Raw genomic sequence first — 26,247 nt, 5'->3', positions numbered from 1 at the left:
GAGGGCGCGGACGTCTATAATATTATAGACGTCCGTGGGAGGGGGGCGGACGTTCATTAGGCTGAACACTGAACGTTTCAACTCCCCATGTCAGCCACTTGAACGTCCATCCTGGGAGGGCGCAGACGTCTATAATATTATAGACGTCCGTTGGAGGGGGGCTGACGTTCATTAGGCTGAACACTGAACGTTTCAACTCCCCATGTCAGCCACTTGAACGTCCGTCCTAGGAGGGCGCGGACGTCTATAATATTATAAACGTCCGTGGGAGGGGAGCGGACGTTCACTAGGCTGAACACTGAATGTTTCAACTCCCCATGTCAGCCACTTAAACGTCCGTCCTGGGAGGGAGCGGACGTCTATAATATTATAGACGTATAGGCCCCTCAGGACGGACGTTTAAGGGCTGATAGGGTGGTTGGAGAATTAATTGGCTTCAGCCCCTGAAACTTCCATCCTGAGGGGCACGGACGTCTATAATATTATAGACGTCCGCTCCCCTCAGGACAGACGTTTAAGGGGCTGACATGGGGACTTGAAGCGTTCATTTGTTCAGCATCGCAAACGTCCACCCCTCTACCACGGACGTCTATAATATTATAGACGTCCGGCCCCCTCCACTATGGACGTTTAAGGACTGATAGGGGGAGTTGAAGCGTTTATTTTCTTCAGTCTCTTAGACGTCCGGCTGGGGGTGGGACGGACGTTTATAATATTATAGACGTTTGTGCCCCGTTAACGGACGTCTCAAAGCCCCCGCGAATATCAATTTTAAATTCCTAAAGACCTCATATTAGTGATGGGCCGGACGTCTATAATATTATAGATGTCCGGCCCAAGCGTACCGGACGTCTAATAGTATTAAAATGGCCAATGTGTACCCGCGAGCAGTTACGCTCACTGTTCATCGTCTTCCCCGCGAATGTTGTTGCTGCGCTATTGATTTTCGAGGTTCGTTTTCTCTGTTTTGGACCGTTTAAATTTACTTTTAATCCGATTACATTGCCCTGTGATGAAATGTCTTTCATTTGAACCGATTAAAAATCGTTTTCGGTCCATTTTTGTGCAGTGTCTTGCATTTTGGACGGATACTTTTGACTGTTTTTGGGCTACGTTTTAGGTTGTTCCCTCCTTGATTTCCTTCCCTTTCATTTCGAATCTACTTTTCAGGTTAGCTTTTTGGTTGATAAATTTTTGTATGCATGTAATTGGGTTTTGTGTATGCATGTCTTTTACTGTAAAGTGTGCATGTGTTATTGGCTTTTGAATATGCATGTACTAGTTGTGTTATTAGAAGTATCAAATAATTGAGTGACCCTTAGTTCCCGTTTGAAATTTAACACAAACGATTAATCTTTTAATCGTTCGTGTTAAATTTTGAATTGTCCGATTGGACAGTTTGAGAAAATTAATTTTCATAATTTGCAATGACATGTGAATCGGAGTTTATGGATAAGATTGATAAAATTTTGGTTCAATATTTGTGTTGTTCTCCGAATGCATAATTGATTGTGGTCATCGTTGACTACTCTCATTTCGTGTATTTCGGAGACCAATGCGAAATGCTACCGAAATCTTATCACTTTTATGATGTAGACTTTAATGCACGTGTCTGAGCAAATTATGAAAATTAATTTTTTTGAATGGGTAGGGCCTAACCTTGTGAGAGTTAAAAAACTTGAACTGATGATTTTACGAACATAGTATGGATCGAAGCTGGATGAACGAACGTTGCATCAGTGAAGAATATGATAAGGGTGTTTCGAAGTTCTTGCAATACGTTGAACAAAATGCTAAGTCTGTCAACGGGACATATTTTTGTCCTTGTGTTCGTTGTCTTAATCAAATACGACAACACTTAGGCAATCTGCGTGACCATTTATTCATGTATGGCATAATGAGGACTTATACCGTTTGGACTTGGCATGGAGAAGTACTGGACCAGCCTACCACGTCACGAGGAACGGATTATGTGGAAGAATGGATGAGTGACCATTTAGAGGACATGATACGTGATGTTGGTGAAGATAATTTTGGAAATTCGTGATGTCGATGTTGGTGAAGATAATTTAGAGGACATGATACGTGATGTCGATGTCATGCAGGCAATTCGTAGTGATCACAACGAAGGCATTTGGGAAAAAACAATTAATTAATAGGTTGATATTTTCACTTTTATTGACTTTATATGTATGTTTATCATAATTGAATTATTATTAACGTTGTTTAATTTTGCAGGTATGTCGGCCTCAGACTAAGGATCGGGAAAGATGTGACGTCCGGACGCGTGGATGGTCAGAGGAGGCATGTTGACATCGACCCCAGATCAGGTCATCCATCAGGGCCAAATGCTGATAGGTTTAGGAGTTATCTGGGTAAGTTAGCAAAAAGTCATGTCTCTATCCTTCATGCATGTTGGGATGACGTTTCCAAACAATGTAAAATTATATGGTTTTGTTCGTTGCACAGGAAGATGAAAAATGACTTGAGAACCATGCTTCAAGGGTAAGTGTTTCTCCAAAAATGACTTTGAATTTGATGTTCACCTTCAACATTTATGATAAATATAGTCATATTAATTATACTTTGTGTTTTCAATCTATACAGAGTTATTGGTAAATCTCGTGGTCAACTGGTTCAAATTTTGTATCCAAAGGTTGTAAGTCATTTATAGTTTCTAATTCATTTCTATATGTTATTGAATGATCAAAATTCTTAACTTTTTAGTTTGTGATTTTAGTGTAACCAGCAACTAGATTCATGGGAATGTGGCTTCTATGTGATGTGTTGGATTAAGACCATCATTCGAGCTGTCATTACAGATGACTGGAATAAGGTAATGATGTATACCTTCAATACATTACAAATCAATTTCATCTTCAACATATATGAAACCATAATGAATCTTTCTTGAATTTTGCAGCGCTTCAAGAGTACATTGCCTATTTCAGAGGACACAATTAAACAGATAAGGCAGGAGTGGACCACATATCTTCTGCAAGGATGGAGTTAGGAATAGTTTTAGTTTAAGTTTTATTATTTCTTGTTGAATATTGCTTAGTTTTAGTTTAAGTTATATTATAATAGTTTTGTTAGTAGATTCAACTCCACATTAAGTAGAACTTTGTTCATATTAAACGTATATTTATATTATTGCAAAATTGTTCTGGGACAATTTTCTGCTTTTCAGGTGTGGATTTAATGCAAAAATAAAATAATTTTTTAAAAAAAAAATGCTCAGTAGACGTCGGTTGATGCACTGTCGGACGTCTATAGACGTCCGTCAGTGCACTAACAGACGTCTACGGACGTCCGACAATGCACACACGGATGTCCACCCCCAGCCCCTACCACAGACAATTCAAGCAACTAGACGTCTGGGGGAGGGAACGAACGTCTATATAGACGTCCGGTGTTCCAGGACGGACGTCCATATAGACGTCCGTTATTTCAGGGCGGACGTCTATATAAACGTCCGATTTGGTGCCCCCGACGTCTGATTAACGTCACCCGTATAGACGTCGGGGGAAGATCGAATGTCAAAAGGGCGAAAGAACGGACGTCTATGGCCTTTTCTGCACTAGTGATAAAAGAAAATTTCTGAAAAAGAAAAAATAAAAAGAACTATAAACACAAACATTAATATCATCTTTAACTCATCTTGAACAATTAAAATGAAAATAAATAATTTAAAGAAAAATAAAAAGTCAAAAATAAATCTAAAAGTTATGCATCTTTAATTTTTTATGAAACTTTATACAACTTTTTATGATTTATAAGATAATAATCTAAAAATGTTTGCTAAGAGTGGGAGTTATCTTGAGTATGGTAAACGTATTTTTCATGATGAATTATGTAAAATGTTCTTTTTTAAAGTGATAAAAATGTTAAAATTGTTATAATAGAATTAAAATAATATAGGATAGAGTCTTATATGCACGTCCATGTAATAAAATTATTAAAATTGTTATAATAGAATTAAAATAATATAGGATAGAGTCGTATATGCACATCCATGTATGAAAGAGTCTTGCATAAAAGAACAAATATGTATAAATCTTATCGTATTAATCAATTATAAAAATACATATAATCCAAATTATAAAAATACATATAATCCAATTATAACTAGAACTAATATATAAAGTTTTATTCTTTATTATAAAAATATCATTGTATCCAATTTTTTATTAAGTATAATAATTATGTCATCTTGTCACTCATTATAGCGAATAGATTATAATTGATATAAAGTTATTATAAAAACTGGATTATAACTAATATAATTATATAAAGTTATTATAAAAAGTGGATTATAACTTATATAACTTTTTTAATAATGAGTGATTTTTGTACTAAATACATATGATTGCCAACCATGCAAAATATGTATTATTACCTTTCAATACTCATTTAGTGTTATGTGTTTTTGGTAGACAATGAATGTATTTCGTCAAAATTCTTAATCTTTTTTAAATAAAAGTATTTAAATGGAAGTTTACCCCTTTGTTTTGATGTTGCTTGATAAATATGATGACTATGTTTGAGTACGTGAGATAAATATTGATGTAAACAGGGGAGAAATGTTTTCAGTCCAAATAAAATTTCTAACTCATTCATCAAACTCTTTTAAGGCTATCAATAGACTTATGAAAATTTTACGAAATAAAGTATGAAATAATAGTGTTAACAAGTTAAATTATGGTTTAATGTCTTAATAGGTCTTTATTTTCGTCCCAAATTTGAAATAGGTCCCTGTTATATTTGAAGTCTTAATTAGATCCTTATTTTTGTTAATTTGATGCAAATAAATTCTTTCCGTCAATTTCAGAAAACGGCGTTAAAGGAGTGCATGACGTGGCGTGTGTGAATGCAATTTTTTAAGGTATAATGTCTTAGTAGGTCCCTATTTTCGTCCCAAATTTGAAATAAATCCCTGTTATATTTGAAGTCTTAATTAGATCCTTATTTTTGTTGCCCATTGTATATGCGGTGGTAGAAGGGGAAAACAAAGATTCATGATTATGGTTTTTGAATCTTTTGATTGATGATCTTGGTGGTGAAGAAGTATGTTCAACAATAACAAAAATAAGGATCTAATTAAGACTTCAAATATAACATGGACCTATTTCAAATTTGGGACGAAAATAGAGACCTATTGAGACATAAAACCTTAAAAAATTGCATTCACACACGCCACGTCACGCACTCCTTAACGCCGTTTTTTGAAATTGACGGAAAGGATTTATTTGCATCAAATTAACAAAAATAAGTATCTAATTAAGACTTCAAATATAACAGGGACCTATTTCAAATTTGGGACGAAAATAGGGACCTATTGAGACATTAAACCTTAAATTATTTTCAGCGTTTACTATAATATAATAATGGTTTAATCCTCAGATAGTTTATATTTTTTATTTTTTTTCTCAGGTCTTTCACTTTTTTATTTCAATTGGATTCTTAATTTTAAAAAATTTACATAATTAGGTTTGTGTCAGTCCGTGTTTTTTTTTATTTTTTTTAAATGTCACGTGTCAATGTGACAATAATAGTGTGACGTGACCTTGATAATGCCACGTGTCACTATCAAATCATTTGGCATTGTGTTTATCTCAATCTGGTCCTTGTATTTTTATTTTGTTTTAATCTGGCCGTATTATTTTTATTTTTTTTAGAGCTGTCAAAATGGATCACAACCCGCGGGCCAACCTGGCCCACCACAAGTTTGAGCTAGGTTGGGTTTGAAAAAATTGTATTTTTTTGGTTTAATACCTATTTTGTCCCCAGTTTCACTCGAAAATGTCAAATTAGTCCATACTTTAAAAAATGCGTCAATTACGTCCTCACTTAATAAAATTTGTATCAATGAAATCCCTTCCGTTAAATCCGTATAAACGGTGTTAATTAAAGAAAGAAAAATAATTAACGTTGTTTGTACAGATTTAACGGAAGAGATTTCATTGATGCAAATTTTATTAAGTGAGGACGTAATTGATGCTTTTTTTAAATGATGGACTAATTTGACGTTTTCGAACGAAACTGGGAACGAAATAGGATATTAAGCCTATTTTTTTTTTCTGCGGGTAAGATTTTAACCCGGCTCATTTAAACCCAACTCATACGGGTTGAATCCGTAGTGGGCTGGGTTGGCCCACCAACCCACCTACCTAATTTTATTTTATTAAAATTTAATTTAATTTTATAAAAAAATATTTACTATTTTGTTTTTGTTTGAAAAAATTATTTAAGTTCCTTATTTTCAAAATTAATTAAACACCTATGTTGGAGTGAAATTTGTTTAGATTTGAATTATAGAAAGTTTGTAATTTTTTTATTTAAAAAAATTGTAATTAAGTGAGCCAGTGAGTCAACCCGTTTTACCCACCAACCCGTGGTGGGTCGGGCCGAGTTTGAATTTTTCAGGCTCGCTAATAAATGAGTCGGGTTAGGTTGGCTCACTAAGTGCCCAATCCGTGGTGGGTCGGGCCGGGTCGGGTCGGGTGACCCATTTTGACAGCTCTAATTTTGTTTCAATTTGGTCCTTACATTAAATGATTAAAAGATTAAAATAAATATAATGTTTTTTCTCGAAAGAGTTTTGACAAAAGTTTACACATAGAATAATTTTAGAAGATTCAACTAAAGGAAATAACGGTATGTACATTTCCAAATTCTTATATTTAAATTTGTTTCTGTTAATCGAAGTTTTAGTGATGATGTATTCCATGTCCTAATGTTTAACTCTCAGAAATGTTTTACGAAGTATTAAGACTATTTTTGTGTAGATCATATTCACAAAAATATTTATTATTGAAATGTTAATTTTTATAGTTTGCTCATTCATATTATTTAGGTTAAATGATTTCATTTGTTATTTAATTTTGTAGAATTTTTTTTAATGAGTTTCTTTATTTTTGTTTGACTCAATTTAGTTTTTGTTTTGAAAACTTTATTGCAATTAAGTTATTTTCGTTAGTACTACATAAATAAAAATGTGTCATATGTTAATTCGTAATTTTTTTATTTTTCTAATAAAAAAATATCAATTTGTATAAAATTTTTTGCAAAGATTTATATATAAGTTAAAATTTGTTTCAATTTGGAAATGATTGAAACTATTTAATTGTTAAAAAAATTAGGACTAAATTAAGACAAAATAAAAATACAGGGACCAAATTTAGACAAAATAAAAATATATGAACCAAATTAAGACAAATACAATGACACATGACACTATCAGTGCCACTTTTTTTGTCACGTGGCACAATGTCAGTTTGACACGTAGCAAATTTGTTTATTTAAAAAAAATAATTCAAAAATTAAAATTAAAATAATAATAAAATATTTAAAAAATTAAAAAAAAACATGAGCTAACATGTGACATCCTTTTAACGTTGTTAGTACGAAACTAATGACAGTGACCTAATTGATTTAATTTTCAAAAATAGAAACCCAATTAAGACAAGAAAAAAAAAGTGAGGGACCTAATTTATAAAAGTCACCGAAAATAGAGACTATCTAAATGATTAAACCTATAATAATTTAATGTCATTATTATAAATCTTGTTTATGTCATCTTGTTACCAATGAGGAGCATCAGTGTCTTGAAAACAATGATTTTGATGATGTTACAAAGTGAAGAATATGAAAACCCTTGTTGTATTAAGTTTAAAAGTATTCTTGTATGTTGGTCCGCGAGGAAAGGGAACAAGAGCCCATATGCTAGGTAGAGGAAAAGAAAACCGAACACAACAGCTAAAAGACCGAATGGCGTCGAACACAACTCGAACACAGTTAAAGACTGAATGACGTCGAACACAAGCCAAACATAGTTAGAGACCAAACGATATTGAGTCCAACTAACACTGTAGAATAAAATGTTAAGAATTGGAAGGCGGAGAAAGGTTGAGTCAAACAGTGGACAATGGTGAGAGAGAAGAAGAAGGGCACCAAATGGTGGAAATCTGTGAGAAAGAAGAAGAAGGGAGCCGAACGAAAGGCAGTGAGGAATCGAGCTGAATGACAGAAGGAAGTGAGGAATCGAGCTGAATGACAGAAGGAAGTGAGGAATCGAGTCATATGGCAGAAGGCGGTGAGGGCTCAAGCCGATCGGTGGAAGGAGGTGAAGAACCAGAGCCAACCGTTTGAAGAGTTAATATCCTAACTATTCCAAGTCTCGCAAATAATCGATTATCACTTACAATAATCGATTATCACTCGCAATTAAGAGATGTCTTTTCAGTTTTTGACTCTGCATGAACCTGGACTTATAAATAGTGTTTTCCACAGCTCTTAAAAGATAACTTTTCATTTTGAGAGTATTAGAGTTGTGTGCCTAAGGGGAGCTCTCTGTAAGTGAAAAGGAGATTTATGCCATTTGAGAATACAGTGCGTCTAAGGAAGTTCTCAAGTGATAGTTTCTACTCTTGTCAAGTCTTGTGAATAAGAGAAGCTCGTGCTTTGTGTGTCAAAGGTCGGAGCGGTTCTCTTCAAGTTGGCATAGTTGTTGCTCCTGATTCGTTTGTTGAAGGAAGTATCTTCCGGTTCGTTCATCGAAGGAAGGTTTTGTTGTTCTAAATTTCCATTCACTTTCATTATAACTGTGAAACTGCTTTTAGTGAAATAGTTAATCACTCTTTATAATGATTAAAAACTGGATGTAGAATCTGTTGATTCGAACCAGGATAAAAATAATTTGTGTGATTTCTTCTACTCCGTGTATTCTTTACATTTTATACACATCAACTGTTTGATAAACCGTGTATAAGAAAATTAAAGGAACAACTTTTTTAAAATTGACCAAACACACTTTCTGATATTTTATTTCGCTACGCGAGTCAACAAGACCAGTTGTTTTAATCAACACATCTAACATAAATTGATGTTCAAAGAATGAAAGATTTATGTTTAAATTTGAATTATTAATATAATATTTTTTTAACAATTCAATATAACATTTATCAGTGCATAAAAACATATAATATTAAAGAGACATTTGAAATATTTTTAATTTGAATTTTTTTGTTTTTTTATAATTGTGAAAAAATACATTTTAACTTTATCAACTTTGTTTCATTAATGTTTGCAAAATTTAAAAATGTTTTAGTGGGAAAAATTAATTGAACTGCATTGAACGCTTAAATCATCTTGTTAACTAAAAAATAGTTTGCCTAAATTGAAGTAAACTAAAAAATAGTTCAGACAAACTAAACTGGACTATTTGTTTATTCAAATCAGGATAAAAATCATTTGTGTGATTTTTTCTACTCCCTGTACTCTTTACATTTTCTGCATATTAATTGTTTGATAAAACGTTTATAAGAAAATTAAAGGAACAATTTTTTTTAAAATTGACCAAACACACTTTCTGATATTTTATTTCGCTGTGCGACTCAACAATACCGGTTGTTTTAACCAACACATCTAACATAAATTGATGGTCAAAGAACGAAAGATTTATGTTTAAATTTGAATTATTACTTTAATATTTTTTCAACAATTCAATATAACATTCATCGGTGCATAAAAACATACAGTAATAAAGAGACATTTGAAATATTTTTTAATTTGAATTTTTTTGTTCTTTTTATAATTGTAAAAAAAAATACATTTTAACTTTATCAACTTTGTTTCATTAATGTTTGCAAAATTTAAAAAAAATTTAGTGGGCAAAATTAATTAAACTGCACTGAACGATTAAATCATGTTGTTAACTAAAAAATAGTTTGCCTAAACTGAACTAAACTAAAAAGTAGTTCATACAAACTATTTTATCTTTTATTTAGAATAGTTAACCATATTTTTATATTTTTTTCTAATTATTAAAATTTCTAGAATGTCATATTCTCCACAAAAACAATTTTTAAACAAACACAACAATACATTAAAAAAAGATGCATAACAATTATTATAAATATTAATACACACCAAAATTACATATAAACAAATAATAATTAAATAATTAAATATTTATTATGCACACAAAAATCAAACATATTACCACCCATTCATATTAAGAAACTCTAACCAGCTACAGTTTATTTTAATAATTATTATTTTTTATTTAAATAATAACTCTTTAACTACCACCTTTTCTTCTGGATATCTAATTTTCTTAAATTGAAATATAATTTCATTATGTTATTGACATAATCAGATCCTTCAGTTCAATTATAATAACATGTCAGTTCAATCATATGGTTATAGATTTTTTGTGTATTAAATAGTTTGGTTATCATGATGGATGACATTATCTGTATTTGAAATTTCAATCTAGTGATCCTGATCCAAATGGTTGAACTAACACAACAACATATAGAGCTCACAAAAATATTGAAGGTAGTTATACTGAACCAGTACAAAAAATGTCAACCAGCTTATAGGGTCAATTATAGCGAAAAGAACACTACTAACTCCCTATGTATATCCAGTTATAATTACACGTGCTGCTAACATAGTCTCTATTAATAGAGATGGTAACGGTTCAGTTTATGCAGTTAATTGAACAATAAATACAAAGGTTCAGAAAATATATAATTCAGTTTTTAAGAAAAAGTAGTTTATTTTTATAGTATAAAAAAACTAAAGTTTAATGCAATTACATTAATTATGTCCAATCTTAGTAATTGGGAAATATTTTATATAATTCTTTTACTTTTACGCAACTGTTACTTGGTATTATGATTTTAAAATTATACCATTATAATTTTTTTTCTAAATATTACACTAAAGATATGATAATATTTCTTTTTGATAATGAATATTTGGTCATATTATCTTTTCTTTTATGCGATTTTAATAATTCATATTGAAACAATAAAAAAATAAACATGGCCACAAATACAAGTATTTTCGTTACTTGATGGAGACGAAGATGTGACAAAATTTTTATAGTGATTATATATGATAACATGAATGACATCACAATGAATATGAAATAGTGAAACTCGTTCCTATCATACTTCAACATTTCATAGGAAACACAAATGAATTTAGTAATTTCTTCATAAAAATCTTTCAATGATTGATGAAGATTTTCTTGTTAAAATAGTTAATTTCTTATTAATTAGATAAGTGTAATTCAATTTGAATTTTGAAAAAAGTTTTAAATTGCATTTAAATTTTTAGCTAATTTGGTAAAATTTATTGTATGACTGATGTAAAAGATAAAAACTAAAAAATCATGTTTTGCTTTTTTATTTTTTTATATTTTAATAAATTTTATGTAATGAGAAATAGTCGATGGATTTTGGTATCAAATGTTAAATATCAAACATCAATTTATTTGAAAGGATAAAAACTAAAAATCCAAAATTTAGATAATTGATATCTAAAGGAACTACTAATCTCTATCACGTGTGTATTTTAAATGTTTTTTTTGTTTATTCTTTGATTTTCAAGTTTTTATATATTTATTTGTTTTTATTTATCTTTATTTAAACACATTATGTAATATTCCACCAATAAAACTAGGCATTATAAAATTGATAAAATAAAACATACGTATCAACTTATATATATAATATTAGTTATTTAAAAAAAACCATAATAATAAATATATCTAAAAGAGCTAAATATAATCATTGTACAACTAAGAAGACTTTATGTTGCATCACTATCCTCTACCAGAGATGCTCCAACACCTATCTCTCATTTGCTCACACCAATAAGGTGATTATCACAAAAGAAACAAATAAAACACCAAAAACAACAAAAAAGACAATAAGATAAGCTAGTGTTCAAAAGAGAACTCCATGAACACTTTAACATATCATGTATTAGTTCAATATTTAACATTCTATAACTCATATAAACATATAATATGTTGACTATATACTCAATTATATGGATAAATGCTTTGACATATGTATTCAATATATGTGTGCACCCGTAGTAATTATACTCTCCAGAGTCATAAACACAGGGCTTTTCATGCTTAAGACCAAAATTCCAAAGTAAAAACCTCTTGTCATTCTCCCCTCCCCCTCCTCATTCATCTTTATATGAATTGAATGATTGATATATATCAAAATACCTACCTTCAGAATCTCCATATATGTCAAGCATACACTAACAATCACCAAGACATATAATTTCTCCTTGAAATTCTCACAATATCCAAACCACACATCAACATATAAAAAAATGTCACTCACACACACATACACACTCATTATACTCACCAACAACATCAAGTATGATACATATCAATATCAAACAACCAAAGAAATTAAACCAAAAAGCATGAAACATGAACTGGAACTCAGTGGAAAGAATGGTGCTTAATGTCATTCTTCTCGCAATTTGGCTCATTCAATGACTCTAGTCTAACGCTTGATAATAGTTCATTTTACGTGTTTTTATGTGTATGTTTTGATGAATAAATCAACTCCTTCATAGAGTTTACCTCGTCTTGTCTTCAAGTTTAGTGTGTTTTCATGTTTTTTTGTGTTTAACTTAGTATATGCTTGTTTTACCTCTAATATCTCTTTTAGTGTATGAATAAGGAAATAGAAAGCAATTATGGTGGAGGAAAACAAGTTGGAACTCAAGGAAGCATGATTGGACAACAAAAGATGAATTTTAGGTGAATACCCACGCTCGGTGCCACAAGAGTCGTGTTTGATACTTTTAAGAAGTGGATTTTATGCTTAACTTAACCCCACAAAATCGACTTATAAGGTGGGGTTTGCACCCACTTATATATTATAAATTGGTCTTATCTCTAGTAAACGTGAGACTTCCAACACATCCCCTCACACCGAGGTATAAACATCATCTCAAGCATGAGAATAGACATGAATAGGTATGGCGGCCCAATAACGAGTGAAATAACATGTCTAACAAACAACAAATATCTCTAGGATAAGCTCTAATCATAGCTATGTTACCATTTTAAGAAGTGAACTTTAAGCCTAACTTGTGTTGAATATACACATAGGGTCCTCTATTTATAATAGAAGAAATATGGGTTAAACCCAAAATAAAAATAAGAAATAATAACAAACTAACTAAAGATAAAAGATAAATATAAAATAAAGATAATATATCTAACATCCCCCCCAAACTAGTACATTCATATGTACCAAGCTTGTTACTAATATAATTCATCAAGTCTTAGTGAAAATATATGTTTCTGCACTCGAGTGACACCAAATTGCTAAATATTTGTAAGACGACATAGAAGACGACATAGAAGAAGAAATACCAACCCAGAATATTCCCTCTAAGCAACAAATCTAGGAGGTTGCTCCATGTAAATCTCTTCTTGCAAATCGTCGTTGAGGAATGCCACCAGTGGATAAAGAGGTAATTGTTGGAGAGCCACCATGACTATAAATAAACTAACAAAAACCATCTTTTCCATGGGGAAAAACATATATGGATGGATCAAATGCAATGGTGACAAAAGAGAGGTCAGAAGAGATAGCAGTGGAAGAAGCAATGGATGAATAGGAGAGAGAAATCTTAAAAAATCCAATATTCTCCAATCAAGGCACCTAAAGAAAAGGAAAAAGAACAACCTCGATGCTCTGAATAACTGCCTGTAGTAGATGAGACGTGTGACAACACATGATGAACCTGAAAGAGGAAAAAGGGCGACGTCGACGATCTAAATCGCTGTGAGACATGCCACTATGCATGACGGAAAAAGGAGCAAATCCACAACTTTAAAAGGCGCTGAGAGCACATAGGAGCTCCGATGAAGGCGTCGTTAATGGCATGGTTGTCGCCTGGCCGAGACGATGAAAACCATGTGATTGTCGGTCAAAACTAGAACTCCAGTAGTGACAACGGTAGATGATGGCACCTCCGACAGTAGTAGATGGCACTATTGTCGGTAGAGACGAGTGTAGTGGTAAAGACAATAAGAATTGTTTTCTCAAAACACTAGTGGAAAAGCAGCTTATAACATCATTCGTTCAACGTGTAACCACTAAATAGTCAATGTTAAAAATGATTGGTGACAATTTTGTAAATAAATGCAATTATTAAATGTCGTTTACAATTATAATTCGACGTAAAAGGATACAAAACATCAAATGTCTCAGCGTTAGACGTCAAAAGGCTAGTGAATTCATTAAAAATTTTAGCGGGAAATTGAAAATTCATTCACTTTATCTTCGCGCGCGAAACCTTTTGCTCTGCTCAAACTTTTCTCAAACGGGTTTGACGGCCATCATAATCTTTCTTTCATTTGATACAAATGCATGTTAATTAACTACTTTAGGTATGATTTTCATTTGTTTTCACCGATTATTTTCGTGTTCTTGTCTTTCATAGACACATTTTGCTTTCTCTCTCACTGGTGGGAACACTTTATTCCGATGAACCCACCTTTTGAAGGTTAGTTTTCGTTTTTGCTTTGAAGAACTTATTTGTTGAACTTGTTTGTTCTTTTTTTTTGAATTTGTTTGTTGTTGTTTGGTTGAACTTGTTTGTTTGTTGTTGTTTGATTGAACTTGTTTGTTGTTTGAAATTGTTATTTGTTGTTGATTCTATATTACCGTTTATAGTTCTGTTTTTCAGGTTTCGTAGAGTTGTAAAAAAGGATTACAATTAATTAAAAAAAAAATTGATTAACGTCGTATATTGACAAAATTCGACGTTAAATTAACGTCGTATATTGACAAAATTCGACGTCAATTTAACGTATCCTAATATGACGTCGTTCTCGAATTTGACGTGAAAGGCTCAAAATATTCGACGTTGTACGCTATTTTTATACTAGTGAAAGAATCTTAAGCTCTAAATAACAAGTCAAGAGGTGGACTTTAAGCCTAACTCAACCCCGCAAAACCGGTTTTGTGGGGTTGAGTTAGGCTTAAAGTCCACTTATTAACATGATACCAGAGCTATGGTTAAAGTCTATCATAGCGATATTTGTTGTTTGTTAGGCATGTTGTTCCATCCGCTATCGAGCCAGTATCAGACCACCCATAAATGTCTAGTCTCACGCTCAAGATGATATACGTGCCTCGGTGTGAGGGGGTGTAATGGAAGTCCCATACCAACTAAAGATAAGGCCAATTTAAAATATATAAGTGGGTGCAAACCTCACCTTACAAGTCGGTTTTGTGGGGTCGACTTATGCTTAAAGTCCACTTTTTAACAAATACTATGAACATAATGAGAAAATGAAATTATTTTGGGAGGACACTGTTCATTATTTACTATTCACTGGTACAACTCACGTCAATGAGCGATGAATATTAATCGTTGAGCGCCAGTTTTGCGAGAGCTCCAACATTGAGCGGTGAATAGTGATTGTTGAACACTGGTTTTTTCAACAGAATTAGCGGTTAGCGGTGACAACACTGACTTACCAAAATGGGTTATTTAAACATGTTTTTCATGAGATTTCAGAGATTCTCTCCCACCCATACTTCATTATTCACCTAGAGTGACTAAGAAAGTCCTTTAGAGGTTGTTTAGGGTACTGGGAAGCTCTCCCACTCCTCCTTAGACCTTTAATCTTCATCAATGGTGATTTTTCCCCTTTTGGGTTGAGAAGGAAGATTGGTCACAAATTTGAGATGGAGATGTGAAGGGGAAGCAAAATAGAGCATGGAGGAAAAAGGACCTTGGGAAAGGGCGTGAATTTCTCTATGGTTTTAATTTCTTCCTTATCTTTTCAATTTGTAAAACCCTAAGTTCTCTACCATTGAGGAATTTTCTTATTTGTTGAGATTAGTTGTAATAAACTAAATCTTTTATATTTTGTGATGTTAATGCATATGCTTTTACATTTCAAAGTTAATATTTGATTTCTATGCTTAATGCTTGTTGTGACTTGATCACCCATGGCTTGATTTGTGGTTCTTGATGTATTGAGAAATATGACTTGAACCTATAATTGAAATTAAACACCTAATGAAGCTTGTATCTAGGGATATAACATGACTCATTAGTAATCTTAAAGCTCTTGAATATAATGCATGGTTGCTTGTTGAGGATTCACGAAATTGGAACTTGATGAGTCATCATAGGCTTAAAGTCACTAGAGATAGGATTTGAGTATAATTTTGAGTTGATTTTGACTTGAGTATGGAATTGAGATGTTTGTGAATGCATGAGAATGAAATGGATGAACTTTAGTTTTAACAAATTTTAAATAATCTATTTACATTTCCTTGCAGACTAACTGTTTAATGAAAATACTAAAAAGAGTTTCTTATATTTTTGTGTACTTTAATGTGTTATTGAGTTATGAAAGGAAGAGTTGTCATATGTTGCATAATACCTTGGAAGAGAATGATATTTATCGCTTGCTACGTTGCGACTGGTGCACTTGTCGTTGGTTTTGCAACTAACAATGCTTAGTGAATAAGAATTAAAATGGTTAGTGAAAACTTACACTTAGTAGTACCTTACCACTGCGCAGCACCAAAGCTTTCGCAAAATTCCCACTGAGTGTTACACCAACATCGCTCAACTCCACATCAGAAACCTATACACTCCATTCAATGATTTTAGAGAAACAAGGATCTGTTTAGACGACTAAATTAGTATTCTTGACTTAGTGTTTAGTTTAAAAGATATTTCAATGTCAGATTTGCATACCAATTTCCTCAAATGGCCAGATTCTTATTCCTTCAATTCAACATCAATTCAAACAATTACAATCCACATGCAACCATTTCAATCAACATAACATCAACAAGTTTAACCACCAATATCAGAGTTTCAATAAATCTCATACAAACTAAATATGCATTCCAAACTATCAAAGCTAGAAACTTTAAACAAGACAACTAGCTTCCTTTACTTGACAGATGATCAAACCGTTGTGCAAAGCTTAAAGCAACTCCAAAACACACATGAAATTCTATTTACTCCTACGAATAATAGAAAGAATTCCAAGTGAGTTTATGTCCCACATTGGATATAAATAAGAAAATAAAACACTAAATAAAAGTAAAGTCTCATTAACTCATTGCTTTATGATTTTGAGTAGAAAATAATGTCAATCTCGTATGGGGTTAGACTCAGATCTTATTGATGTTATACTATGGTTTTTTAATAAGATTAATAATGGAATTTTTTTCAAAATTTTATTGATTATTTAACTTTTTTCTTTATATTCAATTAACTATAAAATTCAAAACTTCAGTTACAAATATGCTTACCATATAATGTAAATAAAATACAACTAAATTGTAAAATAATTTCTTAAATAATTGTACTTATATTCATATTAATTATTACTTGACTCTAAATGCATAGTACAGTATCATATACAAATGCAAGTCATTATTTAGTTGAATTTTTATATTAAAAATTTAAATTAAAGTTAATTTTGTCCATCTAATTTAATAAGAGTAATGTATAAAATTTGATAATCACAATTTTTTATGAGTAGTAATAATTCCTTATAGTTAATTAAGATTACAGCATTTTATTATTGACTTTGACCTTATTTCAAATACTGAATGCATATCAAATTATTGACTGACATTAAAACTGAGAAAATAAATATGGAAACGCCACGTCTCAGTAGTCATACAGAACCGAATGAAAGTGAATGGCTGACAATTCCTCAACGGACACGAAATTAAACACGCCATTATTTTTTTTAGCCACTCGAGGAAATTGAATGACCTAGAATTCTTCCCGAGATAAAAACACCGATTTTTCTTTAGCCTTTCAAGAAAAATTAATGACCAACCGTTCTCAATAAACACGACAAACATAAATATTCCTTTTGAAAAGTTCGAACAAATTTTAACCTAGGAGTGTTGGACTATGAACCAAACTCGTTCCTTTGGTAAATTTTTACGCCTTAACGGTAAATTTTCTCCCGAGACAATTCTATCCATTAAAAGTATTCATATTCTCTCTTTCTGACCTCTAACAGATGTATTGTGGAAAACTATACTTTATATTTCTACAAAATTCTTAAAATATGAAATATGTCTTACAAGTTTATTTACAAATCTAAACATATTTAATAGGTCATTTTTATAATTGTAAATAAAAGTTTTCATAATATATCTTAACATAATATTAATTATATCTTTAACCAATTAAAATTATTTTTAATTAAAGGATTCATATGTTAAAATCTTTATCACATATCTTTTTTTATCTATCCTTATTACTAGCAAAAAAAATATATATTTTAAATTTTAGAGAAAGAAAAATAGCATAGTTTTAAAGATATTTAATATATTTAAAATTTTATGAATACTCTATATTAAGTATTTAAAGATAATAATATATTTGTTGAAAACTAGTGTTATAACATATGTCTTAATATTTAATTAAAATACATATCATAGCCAATATATTATTAAGTAATTCAAGGCATTATCATATTTGTTAAAACTTAATATTGAAATATACCTCTTAATATTTAAAATAAAGTGTGATAAAAGAAATATATGAACTTAGAGGAGAAAATTAATTAAAATCAAATATAATTTAAACTAAATACAGGTAAATTTATATCTCAGCTATATTTTCTAAATTGTTTTTCTTCTAAAATTTGAAATCAATATTTTTTTTTATCTCTAACAGGATAGGATGTAGTTAAATGCTTAGGTACAAGAACTAAGTAACTTATGTTATTTATATAAGAAGTGTGTTTGGTATTTTTAAATGAATATTTACAAATGATAAATATAATATATAAGTTTAAGATTGTTTTTCTGGTTTATTTTTACCCACAATAAATGTAAAAATTATTGACAATATTATTTTATTACAATTTATCATTGTATATAATAATTTGTTGTTAATAATAATATGAAAATCTTTAATTCGAAATAGAAGTTTATAATTTTTATTTGTTTTCTTTGTTTAAAAATCAATACAGCACAAAAGTGCACAAGTTGGTTAGATGTCAGTTAAGTATTATATGATAAAACACATTTAATTAGATATTAGAAACAGGGTAAACACATTATTTATAAATATCTATTGATTGGATATCATTAACTACTGCACACCCACAAATAGCTTATTTTGACTTTTTATTACATAATAGAGAAGATAAATCAGACAAACTCTATTACTTTTACAAAAAATAATTTAATTTATACACAATTTGATATTTTGTGTATAAAATCATATATTTTTAGCAAAATACTTTGATGAAAATTTAACTGCTGTTTACTTAATGATTAACAACATAAAGTTAATAAAGAAAGAGACTTCTAAAAACTGGATCAAATATTGATAAATCATTTTAGCTATTACACTATACAAAATAGGTTATTCAATGGAAATATAATATTGTTTAACAACAAAATCCACTATGTAGTAAATTTATTGATTTATAAATAAAACTGTTATTATTAATTTTTAATTAACACTATATAACTATTTTACTCTCAACACTGTGTACCAACACTGAACAATCTGCGTAGGTTATTTAATGGTATAAGAGATTCACTTTACAATAAACTTTTGTATAATTTCTTATAATGTTGGTGAAAGTTTAGTTTGAAGATTTCTAATAACATGGTAAGGGAAGAAAAAAAAAAAATGCAATGTGGTGTATATTTCTTTTTATTAAGTCATTTTGTTCATTACAACTTTGGAGGTCACATATACTTAAATTTATTTTATACGATATCAAAATTTATTTTCTCATATGATATATTATTGTCTATTCTAGTACTAGTCAGATTTGTTGAGTCAAGCTTATCATATCATCTTGTATTATATGTTTTATGTAAGTGTAAGTTTTATTTTAAAAATCATATTTCTGGAGTGGAGTTAGAGTTGAGATTTATTTTTTAATACAAAATTTGTTATATGAGATTTGTGGATTTATCCCACAGCTGGATTTTACTGATATTCCTTTTATTTTTCATATTTTTGATAAATTAATTTGTGAGATTAAGTTATATTTTAAATTTCTTTTCATAAAATAATATAAAATTTATTAATACTTATTTTAGTATGATTTATTGAATTATTTGATATTTATATTTTCGAAATCCGGTAATCTAAATAATGTATTGAAGATTTCTCATTCATTAAATATATAACCAAATATACACATATTAAACCTCAAATTTTAGTCAAACAAATTTTTACTGTCAAATTTTTTTTATTCTCTAGCTAAGTTAGCTCTGTAACAGACAACACAAATTTTCAGCATACTCTTCAAAATTATTCTTAATAGTACTCGATAAACTCTGCACATAAACTCACTATAATAAAAAAAAAGTTCTCATACTAGTTATTTTTGGAGAATATTTAAACTTGAGAAAAAAACTTCACGACTATAGTCTTCACAATTGAACTAATTATCAATCCTTATTTTGCATAGAAAATAGACTAGATAATTTTTTTTTAATTTTATATTTGTATAAAAAATACCTGTATAATGTTATATTATATATAATTAATTTTTTAAATAATTATTTATAAAAATTATTTTCTTGTCTTTTGTCTGAAATAAGATAAATGTTAATTAGTATTCTTAAAACGATTAAAAAATTAGTCATGTGTAAAAAAAAATACATTTTGAATAATTTTTAATTAAAATCCTTCCCTTCAATAGTATGATTTTTGTTTCTCTTCCTTTCATTCTATGTGTTTTTTCACTTTCATCTCAAGAAGTTTTTACTACAATTTTGTCCTGTGTGAGCTGGCAACAGCATTCATATTTAATTATTTGTCTGCATATGAATTACTTTCAGTCACAGTCCCAAAGAGAAGAGATGCGTGCGGAACTGTGATTCTTTGCCATAATCCAAACCTAAAAGTCTCACCACTACCTTTGACATTTTAAAATGTCAACCCAAGTAAATCAAAAACTGGTTCCATAATAAAACAATAATATAACAAAAGAAGAAGAGAAAAAAAGAAACACAAATCAGAAAGCACTTGAGAACCATCATACTTGGACATAGATACCAAATTCCTCATCTATTATCTCTCTTTGAAATATATAGTTACCAGTTATTTTGTTTGACTGTAATATTTTTTTAAATGATGTTAATTAATAATCTTCTAACAATCAATTGTATGTATTAACTCACTTCTTCTTTGTTACAATAAATATTTACATTAATATGTTTTTTCTTATATAAAGTCCTAAATTAAAGAAAAACACTAACATGATGTTTTTTAAATTTGGAAAGAGATAAGGACTTATTTGTTTGTGAGTAGACTTTTGTTCAATGTCCACTTTCTCTTACTATCTATATATACATGTCTTTTCCTACTTATGGCATCTTATCTTTTTCTCCCTCAAACAAAAGTCAGCGCCTTTTTTTTTTCTTTGTCCTCTCTCAGTACCAGACTTTTTCAGACCTTGTCTTTACTGTTATGGAACCAGATTGGGATCTCCACGCCGTAGTCAGAAGCTGCACCACTACTTCCTCCGCCGCCGCCGCCGCCGCCACAACCGTATCCACCACCTCATCTGGTTTTGGGGCTTCTGTCCCACCTTCTACTCCCCGCAGCTTCTTCTCTGTTTACAACCCTGCTGTACAAGGAGGTCAAGTTGTGTCTCCTTTGGAGAACCCCTATGGAACAAGGCCTTCCATTGAAGAGCTTCACGAGCTTTGCAAGCCTTTCTTCATCAAACCACAGCCTCACACCTTCCAACCTTCTTCTCCTCTTTCTTCCTTTTCTTATTCATCAGTGTCCAAATCACCTTGTAGCCAGCAAGAACAGAAGCAGCCTCCTCAACCAGGTTCTGCCTCCACCCCAAAACAGAAAAGAAGGTTAATATGCCTATTTTCTTCCTTTTTATAATTCATGGAATGGGAATTAGATTCTCCAATCCAGAAAGATTTTGAATTTATTTAACTCTTAAAAACCATGTCTTTGTGGTTCATTCATGACTTTGTCTGAAATGCATGTTTTTTTTTTTTAAACCACAGGAAGAATCAGGTTAAGAAGGTTTGTGATGTGGCAGCTGAGAATCTCTCCTCAGACATATGGGCATGGAGGAAATATGGACAGAAACCCATCAAAGGGTCACCATATCCAAGGTTTACCTTAAAAAAATTTCGTCTTTTTTAACAATAAAAGTTTAATGGAGTAGTTAATTCTTAGTCTAAAATAAGAAAAAGTTTTAAACTCAAACAAAACTCACAAATACAATTATATTTTCTTTATCTCATAGATATGAATGGAAACTTGTGTGTACAATTTTTAAGAAGCCAGACTTTGACTTGTTACACTTTACCAAGTCTTTGTTGTTAGATTTTGCCTTTTTTTTTTAAAAGAAAGCCAAAAGGGGTTAAAGTTATGAACTTAAAAGAACCAACGAGACATTGTTTGTTGTGTGATTTACAGGGGATATTACCGATGTAGCAGCTCAAAAGGATGTTTAGCCAGAAAACAGGTGGAGAGGAACAAATCGGACCCAACAATGTTCATAGTGACATACACTGGTGAACACGACCACCCTGCTCCTACTCATAAAAGCTCCCTTGCTGGCTCCACTCGCTACAAACCTCAGACTGGTGGAGACACAACCACCACAAAACCTGTTTCTCCAGCGACCTCATCAGAGGTGGCACAACACAGTACAAAGTCAGAGTGCATAGAAGAGGAGTTGGAAGATCTGATGAAAGATGATGAAGAAGCAAATGAATTTGACTCAACAGAAACAGTGGTATCAGATGATTTCTTTGAAGGGTTAGAGGAACTGACAGGGTCTGCCATTGACCCCTTTACAGCTACTAGTAGCATTTATCGGTGGTCACTGGCCAATAATGCTACCACTGCCGCTGGTGGTAGCTGAGTCACTCTTTTCATTGTAGAGAATAGCAACTTTTTTCTTTGAGGGGTAGAGGAACAGGTTGGTGCATTTTGGAGGAATCTTAACTAACAATTGCTTTGTGAAAGGGAGAAAAGTTCTTCCAAAGTATATAGTGAAAGTGTAGATTAGGCATTCCTAAAATTTGTTAAAGTTGGTGATTCTTAGCCATACCTCTCTTAATTTGAAATCAATTTGTTTCCATAGCTTTTTTATTTTTGTGTCCAAGTAATTTGATTAAGTTGGTAATTGGTTATGATAAATATGGTAGCACTTTTGCATTGACTTTTCCTCCCAATGATGAGTATTGTGTGACTATTATATAAAAGGTCCATAATTGCTGGGTAGTTATTCCTACTGAGGTATGCTCAACCACAAAAACCTTATGGGAAATATAAAACTATTCTTTACGCGGTTTTTAAAGTATCATTATTTTTAGTATATAAAAAAACTTTATTATTAGATTTTATGAATGAAGAATGATATTTGCTAAATATAGATTAATGCAACTTTATAAAATCCTTTAGTTGTTTAAAATATACGTATAATTTCGTTAGATTATTAGAATGTATAAAAGAATCGTGTTATCAGAATGTAGTTATATATGTTCTAGACCTCATTTGATCCAAAATCTAATAATTATATATATATATATATATATATATATATATATATATATATATATGTGTCAGAACCATTAAATTCAGCTTTTAGTGGAATCCAGGTGTAGTATGAAGGTTTAGAAAATTCAGAAAGTGGAAGACAGGTGTGTACATCTGGTTGGCCGATTGGTTTTTTACGGTAGTATATAAGCAAAATTTTCAAACGTTGAGCCACTTTTTCATGCACCTCTTCTTTCTAGAATTATGAGTTTTCTCTTCCTTCTCTTTACAATCCTCCTTTTTCTCTCTAAAAATCCTCCTTTTATCCTTCTTCTGATAATCATCTAGGCTGTGTGAGTTCTTCCTTGGTGGCAAGAAGTTCTTTTCCATCAATCTAGTTGTTGTGGGAAGTGGGTAAGTAAACTCATTCGTTCTTTTTAAGTTTCTGTAATTTCTGATACATGCAAGCACTGTTCAACTTGCATGTGTTCTTCATCTATCTTTTTCTGAACCTGTTTCTGTTTTAATCCTCTGGTTGGTCCCTTTTCACCGATCAAAATTGTAGTAGGTTGCTTTAGAAGTGGTTACTGGTTAGTTAAAGTTGTGGAAGCTTAGGAAGTGTCTCGTTTATTCAAGGTAAGGGAAGCTAGTGATTTAATTATATTTTTCTGTGTTTGAAGTTGATGTGTGAACGTTTGTATGTATGATGGTATGTTTGATTGAATTGTATTCAAATTCTGTGTTTGGCTGAGACATGTGAACTGGATTGGAATTCCTATTGTAGAACGTTCGGTCAGTCTGGGTGGAAGAAGAGAGTGTGTGAAAAGGTGAGTAGTGAGCATTGTGTAATAGGTTCAATGGAATAGGTTTAAAATAACTTAGAAATCACGTTTTGAGGGTTAGAGATTAAGGAAAATATCTTATTTTGGTTTAAAAATTGTTATTCAAAGATTTGTTCTGTTGACCGTTCGACAATGTTACATACTCAATCATTAACTGGGTTCGGTCTATTAGCAATATTATCTATTTACGACCTTTCGGTCTAATCGCAGTGTTCTAATATTAAACTAGTGTTCGGTCTGGATAGAGTATCCAATAACCTCTAAGTACTCGGTTTATTATAATATTTGGTATAAGTTTCAAGAATTTCAGTATAAGTTATGAGTGTTGGTTTAAACTCTTTGGGTTGAGCTAAGTGCCTAGTAGTTGGTCTCTATGGTGGTCAGTCAATAATAGCGTTCGGTCAGTTTCTTCTATTTTGTCTGTTATGAACCTTTCGGTTCTCTCGGTTGGGTAGTGTGAATGTGTTCGGTCTCCAATGTTCACATGTTTTCTCTTTATTATGTGAAAATTTAATTGATGAATGATTCTGTATGTTAAGAATTGAAGATTTATATTTTCAAATATTGTGGAAGAGAATTCCAAGGAGGAATGCCTCATGGATGGTTGTGGAATTGTAAAGTATGAATATGGATATGTTAAGCTGACGTTCATCCTGATATTCTGTGAGTTACTTATTCTCAAGTAAAGAGGAGTAACTCATGGGTGAGAATGACAGGAGGTTCTACCGTCTCAGGGTGCCGAGGTAGGTAATATGGGATTAACCTTGGGTAGTAGCTTGATTGGTGTCAACTGTTACACTACCACAAGTGCAAGGACGACTGTAGCTACATATTCATACAATCCAGATGGTCAAGTCATTGTGTTCAGTTTATATATATTTATATGAATGATGATGTTTTTGTTGTATGTGATGAATTGTATTCATTGTTGTATGATGTACCGTTCAATTTCATATATATTGAACTTGCATGAAATGCATATATGTGTTTATAATTAAATTATAATAGCTTACCCTATTTTCCTGTTTTGTCTTGTTGTGTCCATTCGGTTTTCTTTTCCCTTGCGATGATCATCATGTCATGTGGATGTGAGTAGAAGGTGACGAGTGTTCGGTGGAGCAAGTGTTGGAAGGCGAAGATCCTGTCGCTTAATTTATAACCGTTCGATCATCTGTTGTGTATAATTTTGAATTGGATCGTTCGTTCAATAGATTTAGTATTTCTTTTGCAAACCAATCGGTTTATACAGTGTGTTGTATCCTCGTTCGGTTTATTTCTATGTTTTGTATCAAACTTATGATATTCTGTAAAGTTTTTAGTTTTATGGTTATTTTTGGATAATTGTAATGATTAAACACTTTACTAACTCTTATAAACTGATCTATCATATATATTATTATATGTGATTAATCTATGATATAGTATTATGCTATATTTTGAGGATGTTACAATAAATAAATATATATATATATATATATATATATATATATATATATATATATATATATATATGTATGTATGTATATACTAGTTTTTAACATAATTGTATTTACTTGCAGTTAGTTTTGATTAGATCACTTAGGGATCTTTAAGAAATATTTTAGAGGTATTAAAGTTTTCTATTATAAATATATACAAATTTGAAAGGGTCAAATGCATAAAATTTAATAATCTATTTTAAAAATTACTTTATTTATATATTATTTTTTATCTAACACAAAAAATGATTTTTAAGTTTGATATTTATGACTTTTTATGTTTGGTCTAGGTTCAGACAATTGCGACGAACGTAAATCAAATGTAAATTTATGTATGTTGCAAAGACAATATATATAAATTTATGGTTTGTTTTTTATTTTCTATATATTTTAAGCTAATATTTACCTCTATGAAAGTATGGAAAATCTTTATACAATATAAGAATATAATACGAAGGTTTAGAATCTTCTATGTAGTATGAGTATCTTATATAAATCTATAAAATATAGAAAAATGGATAAAAAAAAATACTAATAGGTGTTAGAATATCTTATTTTACACGTTGGATACTTATCATGCTTTAATTGATAAC

The 26,247-nt window shown here is 30.9% G+C and overlaps 1 protein-coding gene across 1 annotated transcript; it reads left to right on the top strand.

Annotated features, from left to right (window-relative positions):
- The first annotated feature begins 21,127 nt into the window (after positions 1–21,127).
- On the top strand, positions 21,128–22,955 carry LOC108347166 (WRKY transcription factor 22). The gene is made up of 3 exons (XM_017586320.2): positions 21,128–21,689; positions 21,849–21,959; positions 22,267–22,955. The coding sequence occupies exons 1-3, from the start codon at positions 21,172–21,174 to the stop codon at positions 22,715–22,717; spliced, it is 1,080 nt and encodes a 359-aa protein (XP_017441809.1). The 5' UTR covers positions 21,128–21,171; the 3' UTR covers positions 22,718–22,955.
- Positions 22,956–26,247: the final 3,292 nt, after the last annotated feature.

This window comes from Vigna angularis, chromosome 9 (genome assembly GCF_016808095.1).
Source record: "Vigna angularis cultivar LongXiaoDou No.4 chromosome 9, ASM1680809v1, whole genome shotgun sequence".
Taxonomy (NCBI): Eukaryota; Viridiplantae; Streptophyta; class Magnoliopsida; order Fabales; family Fabaceae; genus Vigna; species Vigna angularis.
The sequence above is the reverse complement of the archived record's forward strand: the minus strand, read 5'-3'. Positions and strand labels throughout refer to the sequence as shown.